Below are 13,374 nucleotides of genomic sequence, written 5' to 3' on the forward strand. Positions count from 1 at the left end.
GCAGCTGGAACTTTTTCTTTTTGTCCATTTTGGCCATGCGGTAGTGGAATTATGTATGGCCTTGCGTAGGATTTGTAAAGAACACTTGGTATTTAGGAGACTAATTTTTTACCGTTGTGTTTGTTATAAATAGAATTGTATTAAAAGTGTAAATCATCCCAAAATATCAATAAGAATTACTCTCTCTTTCTCTGTAATATTGTTCTTCTACTTTTATTGTTTTATCACGCGTTATCAGCACGAGACTCTAATCAATTGAATAGAAGCTTTGGGATTGAGCATAATGATTGTCAATTGTTCCATGAACTTCCTTCATGATTAAATTCTAGATTCAAGGTAAGTATTTTACTTTATTTTTCTATTTTAAATTCTTGAAATTTTATAATTTGATTTTAAATACAAGCAAAGACAATAAATTTTATTTTTAACTCTAATAGAGTTTGTAAGTAATTATAACCTCCCGAAGTGGTAAAATTTCTATGTTTTGCCATGATCAAATTCATATATGATTATGAGCACAAGAAGTGGAAACCCGTCCCATTGAATTTGCTTCATTCTCGTTCCCTTAAGAGAATGTGGTAGCAATATGTAATAAGTCTGAAAGAGACAAAATTATTACCGTGAAAGTATCAATGGATGTGGACGTGGCAATAGACGAAATTATAATCGTCATCATTGTGGTAATGAGAATAATAAGGATTCTCAAAATAATCCTTCACTATGTGAAAGTAATGTTTGTCATCGATTTGGCTTGAGATTTTGTAAAGCACACATAGATAATCATGGTCCATTCATGATGTGAATGTGACAACATGTGATTTATGAATAAATATTCATTCGTGGAAGAATATGAACGTGCTAGTGTTGGTGAATATACCACTCACCTCTAGAAGGAGGTTTGAGATGAAATAAGAAAATAATGTCATTATTATGACATGAATGGTCATTGGTTAAGTACCTATTGTACGCCAAAATATTTTTTCAATGTGATTATTAAAGTACAACAGTAATGCAAGAAACATATCTTGCATATAATTTTGAACTTGCTTCATTCTCGTTCCCTTAAGAGAATGTGGTAGCAATATATAATAAGTCTGAAAGAAGACAAAATAATTACCGTGAAAGTATCAATGGATGTGGACGTGACAATAGACGAAATTATAATCGTCATCATTGTGGTAATGAGAATAATAAAGATTCTCAAAATAATCTTTCACACTGTGAAAGTAATATTTGTCATCGATTTGGCATGAGATTTTGTAAAGCACATATAGATGATCATGGTCCATTCATGATGTGAATGTGACAACATTTGATTTATGAATACATATTCATTCGTGGAAGGATATGAACGTGCTAGTGTTTGTGAATATACCACTCACCTCTAGAAGGAGGTTTGAGATGAAATAAGAAAATAATGTCATTATTATGGCGTGAATGGTCATTGGTTAAGTACCTATTATACGCCAAAATATTTTTGCAATGTTATTATTAAAGGACAATAGTAATGTAAGAAACATATTTTGCATATAATTTTGAATTTGCTTCATTCTCGTTCCCCTAAGAGAATGCGGTAGCAATATGTAATAAGTCTGAAAGAAGACAAAATTATTACCATGAAAGTATCAATGGATGTGGACGTGGCAATAGACGAAATTATAATCCTCATCATTGTGGTAATGAGAATAATAAGGATTTTTAAAATAATTCTTTACTATGTGAAAGTAATGCTTGTCATCGATTGGGCATGAGATTTTGTAAAGCACATATAGATGATCATGTCCATTCATAATGTGAATATGATAACATGTGATTTATGAATACATATTCATTCGTGGAAGAACATGAACGTGCTAGTGTTAGTGAATATACCACTCACCTCTAGAAGGAGGAGGTTTGAGATGAAATAAGAAAATAATGTCATTATTATGGCATAAATGGTCATTGGTTAAGTACCTATTGTACGCCAAAATATTTTTGCAATGTGATTATTAAAGGACAATTGTAATGCAAGAAACATATCTTGCATATAATTTTGAACTTGCTTCATTCTCGTTCCCTTAAGAGAATATGATAGCAATATGTAATAAGTCTGAAAGAAGACAAAATTATTACCGTGAAAGTATCAATGGATGTGGACGTGACAATAGACGAAATTATAATCGTCATCATTGTGGTAATGAGAATAATAAGGATTCTCAAAATAATCTTTCACTGTGTAAAAGTAATATTTATCATCGATTTGGCATGAGATTTTGTAAAGCACATATAGATGATCATGGTCCATTCATGATGTGAATGTGATAACATGTGATTTATGAATACATATTCATTCGTGGAAGGATATGAACGTGCTAGTGTTTGTGAATATACCACTCACCTCTAGAAGTAGGTTTGAGATGAAATAAGAAAATAATGTCATTATTATGGCGTGAATGGTCATTGGTTAAGTACCTATTATACGCCAAAATATTTTTGCAATGTTATTATTAAAGGACAACAGTAATGTAAGAAACATATTTTGTATATAATTTTGAATTTGTTTCATTCTCGTTCCACTAAGAGAATGCGGTAGCAATATGTAATAAGTCTGAAAGAAGACAAAATTATTACCATGAAAGTATCAATGGATGTGGACGTGGCAATAGACGAAAATTATAATCGTCATCATTGTGGTAATGAGAATAATAAAGATTTTCAAAATAATCCTTTACTATGTGAAAGTAATGCTTGTCATCGATTGGGCATGAGATTTTGTAAAGCACATATAGATGATCATGGTCCATTCATAATGTGAATATGACAACATGTGATTTATGAATTCATATTCATTCGTGGAAGAACACGAACGTGCTAGTGTTAGTGAATATACCACTCACCTCTAGAAGGAGGAGGTTTGAGATGAAATAAGAAAATAATGTCATTATTATGGCATGAATGGTCATTGATTAAGTACTTATTGTACACCAAAATATTTTTGCAATGTGATTATTAAAGGACAATTGTAATGCAAGAAACATATCTTGCATATAATTTTGAACTTGCTTCATTCTCGTTTCCTTAAGAGAATATGGTAGCAATATGTAATAAGTCTGAAAGAAGACAAAATTATTACCGTGAAAGTATCAATGGATGTGGATGTGACAATAGACGAAATTATAATCGTCATCATTATGGCAATGAGAATAATAAGGATTCTCAAAATAATCTTTCACTATGTGAAAGTAATGTTTGTTATCGATTAGGCATGAGATGTTGTAAAGCACATATAGTTGATTGTGCTCCATTCATGATGTGAATGTGACAACATGTGATGTATGAATACATATTCATTCTTGGAGGAATATGAACGTGCTAGTGGTAGTGAATATACCATACTCACCTCTAAAATGAGGTTTGAGATGAAATAAGAAAATAATGTCATTATTGTGACATGAATGGTCATTGGTTAAGTACCTATTGTACGCCAAAATATTTTTGTAATGTGATTATTAAAGGACAACAGTAATGCAAGAAACATATCTTGCATATAATTTTGACCATGACCATAATGGTATGACTTTCTCCTTGAAAGAGATATTCACCATATGGATGTTGATGAATATGTGTTAGTACAAAATTAATTGAGAGCTTTGGACAATCCAATTATCACTATTTTGGAGAAATAAAATTGATTATCAATAAGGTATTGTGTCATAGTAAGTCTAAAAGAAACTTATTTAGTTTCTAAAGTGTTCGCGAAAGCGGTTGGTTATATTGAGACTATAAATACAGGAAAGATTTAATATCTTCTATTACTACAACTTATAGCGGGATAATATGTATGTGAAAAGTTACCCGCTTTATTCTCCAGTTTGTACTATACAAATAAAAGAATGCCACAATAAACTATAAGTTTATTGATATAAAAACTCATATAATAATAAACTTTGAGTTTATTGATAATTGCACACGTCATGGTGTAAACCTAAAATTTATCAGTATTGATAATTTATCCAGTTGGCATAACTGGTTTAGCCATATTAATATAAGTATGATGTGCAAAAATAAAAGAGAATTCACATGGGTACACATTAAAGAACTAGAAAATTCTTTACGAATTCTCTTATGTTCCTTGTTCTCATTAATTAATAGATCAATATCAAAGGTGAATATGGGCTCATTCACCTGCCATGTATATAACATAAGATGCATCTATGAGATGGTTACAAGTGCGATTATTATTAACTCGCAACATGGTGTTAGTCAAATAACTTGCTCAATAATTTAATTTAGAGCATATTCCAGATTTTTATTCAAGATAGTTCATCTTGATAAGTTGGTTTACACACAGTTGGTTTAGCAAAATAATTTATTGAGTGCCTCAACTTAATAACTAAACTATTGCTTATTAGAACAAAGGTATCTATATCAGTTTGATATACGTTATATACGAAAATATATTACATTCTCCCCTCACAAGTTGTTCAGGGTTAGAAACTAAATAATTCCATATTATTATTATGTGCGGTGTAATTTTGATTAACACCATAATACACAAAGGTGGATTTTCAAAGTTAAGGAAGCAAGTTAGTTTTTCTAACATGAGGGGGAGACAAGATAAAAATTGAAAAAAAGTTACTTGGAATGAATTATCATTTGTACACCTAGATTCTCGAATAAGATAATATGAACTTGAAGTTCATAAGAAGATAATTCATCTACAATATATTGCAAAGCATTCTAGATGCATTTGCTGACCCAAAGAATGTAACTATATTCTCACTGTAAATGCTCATATTAGAATAAGTCCTAGAAGGACAAAGTCTAAGGTACGCTTAAAGCGTATAGACAAATCGGTTTCAAATAAAATTCTTGATAAAAAAATATGAGCAAATGATCAAAATGATCATAATAAGGAGGCAAGTGATCTAGAAGATCACATGACATAATACTTCATAAAATCTCAAGAGAGGTTCAGGTACCTGAAAATGTAAATGAAGAGATTTCTATGTCGTGTCTTTATGAAAAAAGGTGGTTGGAACTGATATAAAATGTTCGCCGATTACATCCAAGATAACGCTAAATATACATGAGGATCTTAACTCTGGAGAAACAATTCAAATAGAATTGGTTTCATATGAAAAACATGTAGTTTTGGACCTGCAGTTCAAACACTTGAAAGTATAAAGTCAATGGTGTGTGCAATCACGTTTATCTATCTTATATGTCTAGCATGACATGAAAACTTGATGTAATAAAAGTCCATTTATATGACTTATATAACTTTACTTATGACAATCCCTGAAAGATTTAAATCGCTTAAAGCATATACAATTCTTGGTCCTGAAGTATCATATCCTAAGTGTAATTTGTGCACATATGTATCTTACAACAACGACAATAATATACCCAGTCTTATCCCACACCGTGGGGTCTGGGGAAGGTAGTGTGTACGCAGACCTTACCCCTACCTTGTGAGGATAGAGAGGTTGTTTCCAATAGATCCTCGGCTCAGGAAAGCATATGTATCTTGATATAACTAAAAGCATGATAATGTTATAGCGAGAATACCTCTGTGGAGATATTGAAAAGGCTATTCTACGACATTATATGAAGACATTATATATCTATCAAGAATGATTATTTCAAGGTGTAACATATTTATTGGAGTTAATATGGATGATTTATTCACCAAATCTCTGCCGACGTCAACCTTCAAGAAGCTAGTGTATAAGATCGGGATGCGAAGGCTTAAAGATGTGAATTGATGCTCTCATCAGGGGGAGTTAATAGTTAATGCGTTTTACTTTTTTTCCCTTACAAGGTTTTGTCCCACTGAGTTTTCCTTGCAAGATTTTTAACGAGATGACCAAAAGGCGTATTCCTAAACATGTGTACTCTTTTTCCTTCACTAGAATTTTTTTCCACTGGGTTTTATTTTAGTTAAGGTTTTAACGAGGCACATTATTTGTTGGATAAACATTCAAGGGGGAGTGTTATAAATAGAATTGTATTTAAGGTGAATGTCTATATTTAGAAAGATTTTAAGGTTTGTTACTTGATGGCTAAGTCATTTCCCCCTATAAATAGAGGGTTCTATTCCATCAATAAGTATTCTCTCTCTACTTTTCTCTGTAATATTCTTTTTCTTCTTTTATTGTTTTATAACAGTATACATTTTGATAGTCTCATTTTCTATTTAGCATTGTCTAAGAGAAAGTTAATATAAATGAAGTGCTAACGTTGTTGACTACAGGTATAAAAGTTGCATTCATCACTGATGCACTCCAAAAGGCAAGATGGACAAAAGGTGATTATTTTTCGGGTACAGCCATTGACTCTAGCTGCAATCAAGAGTTTACCTGAATCAAGGTAGTTAAACGAACTTCAAATGGCTCCCTATTAGATCAGTCAAATTAGTCAAGAATTTCCGTTCCCTAAAGCACACCACCAAACCGGGAAGGGGCAAAGGACCCAAACAAGCGTTGCTAGTCTGAACTCCATAAGAATTACACGAGTATTTATGTAGCAATCAATCGCGATGTGAGAGAGGATATTTGTATTTCTTTTAGTGATATGTTTTGGAAGTTGTTGGTCATGCTACTAGAACGACTTACCGCAAGCAGAGCAGTATTTAGGCTGCTAATCCTAAGAGCCAAAAAAGATTGTTAATCATAAGTTTGGCACAACCATAATTTACAAGCTCATTCTAGGGATATGCGTATTATTTGATAACATCTTACACAGCACAAAAGTGCACAAACACACTCCTAGAACCGAATACATTTCCTGTGATCAATATCTAACCATATGACGTTTAGTACTACCTCAGGCATTCATAACTTCAGCCACCAAATTGGCCATGTAACGCTTATAGCAACATGCCTTTAGAGAAAGTACATCTGCAACCAAGAGCAGGTTATGTATATAGTAGAAACTACCACCTATGGTGCGCCAGCAACATGCACGAGATATATGCCTCTCATGATGAGTAATGACATAAAAAATGTAACCAAGCAAGGAAATGTACCCCATCAAGTAGCAAACTGTCACATTTTGCAACACCAGAATGAGTAGTGCTCATCTTTGCGGTGCGCACTAACTAGACCCCCACACTGTAAGCAGACAAAGCTGGTTCCATCAGAGAATGCATCAAGCATTATCTGTTTTCTGCCAGTTTCAGCTAGTATTGAAGTTCCATCAACATCAACTTCAATTGGTTTATCCACTGTATTATGTTCATGTTCATAAGGCTGGGATACAGGAGGCATGGCCTCAGCAATGGCACACTCAGCAAATAAAGAAGCCAGCTCATCTGCAGCCACACTTGCCTGTACTTTATTTCTGTACAACTCCTGAGCACGATTAAGGGCTTGAAATACAGCTTGCTCACCGCCTTTGGTTCTCATGGCCATCACCACCTGTTACCTCATTTAATTAGTACCAAGATTAGCATGAACACAGACAGAAAACGAGAACTTTTCATAACACTATAATGTCAGCGAAAATCTGAATATATATGGTACAGAACTAATTGTTTTTGGGCGTATACCCCGCTAATTTTTGCAACTCAGAGTCATGAGGTCCATTTAACGGCTAAAAGCACCTTAACATGAGATCAAGATAACGGATACAAGCCAATGCTTTCATCTTCTTCTCCCACCCCCTTCCCCCCACAAAAAAAACGCAAACGCAGAATCTCTATTCTCGCAAAGTGTAAGATCCCGTTTGGGTTGGCTTAAAAAAAATAGCTTTTAGCAGAAATAGTTTTTAAGCCAAAAGGCAATAAGTTGGGTTGCGCAACTTATTACTTTTGACTTGTTTTAAGCAGTTTTTAACTTATTTTAAGTATTTTTTTGACTTTGTCAAACACTGAAAAAAGAACTTAAAAGCTGATTTGATCGGCTTAAAAAACAATCCAAATACCCTCTAAGTGGTCCTTTAGCCACTTGTTTCCATGAGCAACCTAGCATAGATCTTATGCATGGACGTCACATTTCTTATGCACAAGCCGTTTGTCCAAATATTGTGAAATATCTCTAAATTACCAATATTTCAAAAGATTTCTTACAAATGGCTATGCATGAGAGGTTATAAGCAAGTGGCTAAGAAGACTAGCCAAATGATTTCATGTATGTTATGGACAAGTGACTTCATGGCCTATGACACTTGTCATGAGACCATTTTACATCTTATAATTAGCTAATCATAACCACATTATTTGCAATCATAAGCAATCATAAGTCTTCCTTCAACAACTCTCTCACCCAGTTTTTCAATGTAAGAATATTTCAAAAGATGTTTGACAAACGGCTTGTAGGTAAATCTATGCATAAGCTATTTTGTTTAAGTGGAAAATGGATATGGACGAGTGGTTTCATGTTTCGCTAAGTGGCAAGTGGACATGATCTTAAGTGTCTTGCCACTTAACATGCAGCCATGACAAATGGCATGGTCAGAAACATCTCCTCTTCTTATAAATACCCCATTTTTACTCCATCATGAACACACAAAATATTGGCCTAATTATGTCTTCTTCATGCCACACCAATAATTGCTATTCCTTTGTCCCAATTTATGTTTCATACTTTCTTTTTAGTCTGCCCCACAAAGAATGTCATACTTTCTTATTTAAAAATAATTTAATTTTTAAATTCCTACTTTACCCCTAATAAAATGAGTTACAGCCACACAAATATCTATGGCATATTTTAGATCACAAAATTCAAAAGTCTTCCTTTCGTTCTTAATCTCTGTGTCGAGTTAAGCACTGCCACATAAATTGGGACAGAGATTGTACTAATTATTACTCTGTCCTAATATCTACTCTCTCCAGCCTTATTTTCTATACAATCAACCTCCCTACAAACATTTAGCTACACTTATCTTTTCTTCTTTTCCACTCATAGGTTATTGGTTCTTATTTAAATTTTGATGTTCTGCTCCTTCTTCCGTCAGAGGAAGGCCTTTTTAATCCCGAGGAAACTTTTCATCCTGCGAAAATGATTTTAGATTGTTGGAAAGCAAGTGAAAAATAATCACTACAAATAATAATTTATTTATGAGGAGATAGACATGGAGCTTAAGTCATGTTAGGCATTGTCCTGTTTCTTGAGATAGTGTCTGCCACAACTCAAACTCCACATGTATCTTCTCATATATAAATATTGTCAATATGTTTCCTAACTTTCAACAATCTAAGAAACTATATCAGTCAGGATTAAACAAGCTTTCCTCTATGAGAAGGCAGGAAAAACAAAATTAAAATAACAATCCAACAAGTCAGCAAAGCAAAGAAAAATAAGAAAAGGGACAGTTAAGAGTTTATTCAAGAAAATAATCACAAGAAGAAACACCTGGTGTAAAGAGTTATTGAAGGATGCTTGTGATTGCAGAATAATGGGATTATAATTAGTTATTTATCATACGTGAAACGGCCTCTTATTATGACAAGTGTCATATACCATGAAGCCACTTGTTTGTAATCTCCAATGCATGAAATTAGAGACGTACGCAGAATTTTTCGTAAGCGGTGTCAATATTTATAGAAGAGAGGAGAATAAATAATATTAATTATCACATTACCTAACAAGAAATAGTCTTAGTTCATTGATTTTGTTGAATCTTAAGTTAGAAGAGGTCATGAGTTCAATTCTACCTATTTACATTTTTTTAACAATAAAGGCTCTCTCAAATATTTGCAAAAAAATTTATCTAGTTGAGGTTCGAACCTCTAACCTCTTAGAGCAAAATTAGGAACTTAACCAGCGTGCCAAGAAACAGTATATATCAAGTGGAGTCATTTCTTTTAAGTTATTATTTCCGTACGTATTACTACATATATCTCGTAAAAAATTTCAACGAAACGGTGTCGCATGATACCGCTTCGTTCCACGTGCATCCGCCCATGCATGCAGGGGCGGATGCAATGTGGCAGTTACGGGTTCAATTGAACCCATAACTTTCGACGCGGAGTAAAAATTTATGTGTTGTTCATTAAAATTGCAAAATATAGTAGATATGAACCCATAACTTTAAATATATAATGGGTTCAATGTTAAAAAATTTAAACTTGAACCCATAGATTTTAAATCCTGAATCCGCCTCTGCCTGCATGAAATCATTTGGCTAATCTCATTAGCCACTTGTCCATAACTTCTCATGCATGAACCATTTGTCAAATTTTTTTTAAAATATTGGCAATTAAGAGATATTTCAAAAGATTTGGCACAAGTGGCTTGTGCATAAAATGTGACATCCATGCACAAAATCTGTGTGAGATAGCTAATGGCCTTGAACAGTAAAATGCAGATAATTAATAGTAACACTTATCAGAAAATTTTAGATAATCCATACCACGTAGGCCTCAAACCTAAGGAGGTTTATGAGGTGACAAACTGACAATAACACCAGTACAGTATCTTTTTTACAGTTACACCACTACAAAAACTTTTTGTTCCTTAAATCTTAGGCATAGAGTACACTACAGAATCTTATATCATCCAGAAAACAGTATGGAATAGCAGATATGCTACTTCAGTTAAACTGGAACTGTTTGAGACATCCCAATAAAAAAACCTAACACTGCTGGTACTAAAAAGGGCAGCCCGGTGCATTAAGTTCCCGCTATGCGCGGGGTCCGGGGAAGGGCCAGACCACAAGGGTCTATTGTACTAAAATATTTAATGATATCTTAGCCCGGGGCGGTGTCAGTCGACACGGCTTCGACGGAAAATTGAAGTAAATATATGTATTAATACTGTGAGGAAACAGATAAGTAGGAAAAGTCTTGGCATGTTGGTGGTATGCCTGAGTTTGCTCTAAGAGGTCAGAGGTTCGAACCTTAACTAGCACATTTTTTTTTTGGCAAATATTTGAGAAAACCTCTGTAGTTAAAAATTGTGACGAAGTAGAATTGAAATCTGGATCTTCTCTAACTTAAGACTCAACAAACCAATAGACTAAGACTATTTCTTGACTACAAGTATGATAATTAAAGTTATTATTCTTGTTCTTCTATAAATTTCGATACAAATTGCCATCTTAGCATGTTAACTACATTTCATTTCTCCTCTAATCATGTACTCATCCTTCATTGACATAAGCCAGAGTTAACAGGCAATGAGAATTCGCCACTGATATGGTGTCTTACCAAGCAGCTACCTGTATTGGAATATTTTGACTACATCCACCATTGTGCCTATTCAACCAGCTAAACTCTGAGAACATATCGATGAAGTGTCTAACAATCTAATATCCATCAACAGAGATGCTCTTAGTGAATCTTCAGTGACAATGATTACAGGATAGTGTACCTCACATTCCACAATAGGTAGGTATGAATCTCTTTCTTACATATTTCAAAAGTACTCTTGCAAAATCTACACAACTTCATAATGCCATTCCTAAGAGATACATGAATGTCAGAATGAGTAGCCTACAATCGTCAGCTAAATCCAAGTTATTACAGTGTACTTATCGTCTGTCTGGTTTACATTATACAAGTATCTGAGATTATTTAAATTGGTGATTAGTAAAGAGTTAAAATTATACCGGTTTAAAGTTGGTTATTAGCTAAAAAGTAATTTTCTGTCAAAATAACCTACTAATATTGAATATGATCATGAAAATTAGTATAAACCAAAAAGTTAAATTAAATATGCTAAAAAATGGCGACAAAAAACACTAGCATTTAGATAAAAATCCACCGCTCACTCAATAGTTAAATTAAGAGACAGTTAGCATTCATTTCCAGTTAAACAAAGAATTTAAAATCATATACTAAAATTTCAGAAGACGAGGCTAAAGGTAGGGAGAAATGAGATTACCGCTTGGAGAGCCTGAGAAGGCTTGCCTTGATCGATAAGCTGGCGAGCAGTAGTGAGCATGCCTCTAACGACGTCGTATTGGCCCGAACTGGAATGCAGTTGTGACGGTGGAGGTTGCGGTGGCGCCGCCGTGGACTCCGCCTCCATCATGTCAGTATCCGTACTGTCCATGGCATTTCAGTTGCACTTTGCGATCTGTACTTTCGTCGGTGAAGAAAACTTTATCTCTGACTCTTATTGTACTGAAGGGTTAGTATTTGATTGGAGGTATTAGTAAAAAGAAGAAGATAAGAGAAATGGCGAAGAGACAAGCAGATGTTTCTAGCAATTTCTGGAATATTTGCCCCTTCCCACCCCCCAACACTCATCTTTCCTCCTCGGCTCTTCTATCATCGTCCCCTTGGCTGATTGTTCTCTTATTGGGCCTTTTGTTTTATGGGCTTTTCACACCTAGGCCCAATTAAACTACAGTCCAGTGACCCATTAATCCATTTTTTTGTGCGTAAAAATTACATGGTATAGCTAATGTATACACTGTATTTAGCATACATAAATACACTTTGACATAATTATAATTCGTAACTATTCTTTGTATTTTGTAGCAAGGTAAATACAGTAAAGTCACATACAATGATACAATAATTGTATGTATCATTATATTTTAGTATGAATACAAATGATACATCCAATTAGATCGAATGAATACAAGAGATACAAGTTGGTAATAATAGAACAGTAGCTACAAATGATAATTAAACAAACTATATACATATGGTTATTAGGCTCTAAACTGTAGTGTTTTATAAAAATTCTTCCTATATAAAGGTAGGAAATTAGACAAAGAAAAAGTATATAAAGGTAGGGAAGACTCACATCTAATATTGAGGCATTTAATTGATTAAAGTTATGTATTGTTTGCCACTCCTCGAGGTCAAGTAGGCATATATTAACCTGAAACGGACGTGTGTTTAGTGTTAGATCGAATTGATTGTGTTGCTAACTTTTCTGCTACAGAAAAAGTTTGAACAAGGCGAACAATGGTGAAAGATTGCTAAATTCGAATTCTTGACACTATTGTTTAAATTAATTATGATCTTTCGGTGATCGAACTAATCATGCAAGGACACAATGACCCGTTACTTGATTACATAATATTTACATTTTCCGTGAAAACTAATATATGGTACCAAAGTTTATTGACTCGCACAATTTAGGAATCAACAATGATGAATAGTCGGAAGACTTTGTTTCCAACTTTAAGCAGATGAATAGGTAGTTTGGTAAGATTGGGAAATGGTATTATCGGGTATATGTGGTCCATGGTTATTTCTCATTTGGGCAAATGAATAGATTGTGATTGTTATTTGCTCATAGATATACATCAAAATCTATTTAAGGTAAGCTAAGAAAAAGTGAGTCATGAAATATTTAGTTATTTTGGTTAAGACATATATAGTGAAGGTACATGACAAAGGGACCATTGAAAAGGGAAATAGTTTCTTTCCTTTCAATTGTTATGTTGATTGGTGAAATATACGTTTCATCACATGTCATGAATTGTTAT

At 33.7% G+C, this 13,374-nt stretch overlaps 1 protein-coding gene across 1 annotated transcript; it reads right to left on the reverse strand.

The window, feature by feature from the left end:
• Positions 1-6,618: 6,618 nt before the first annotated feature.
• LOC107796010 (uncharacterized) lies at positions 6,619-12,181 on the reverse strand. Its single transcript, XM_016618717.2, has 2 exons — positions 11,811-12,181; positions 6,619-7,403 (listed from the first exon to the last, which is right to left on the reverse strand). Exons 1-2 carry the CDS (start codon positions 11,979-11,981, stop codon positions 7,032-7,034), a joined length of 543 nt encoding a protein of 180 aa, XP_016474203.1. The 5' UTR covers positions 11,982-12,181; the 3' UTR covers positions 6,619-7,031.
• Positions 12,182-13,374: the final 1,193 nt, after the last annotated feature.

This window comes from Nicotiana tabacum, chromosome 12 (genome assembly GCF_000715075.1).
Source record: "Nicotiana tabacum cultivar K326 chromosome 12, ASM71507v2, whole genome shotgun sequence".
NCBI lineage: Eukaryota > Viridiplantae > Streptophyta > Magnoliopsida > Solanales > Solanaceae > Nicotiana > Nicotiana tabacum.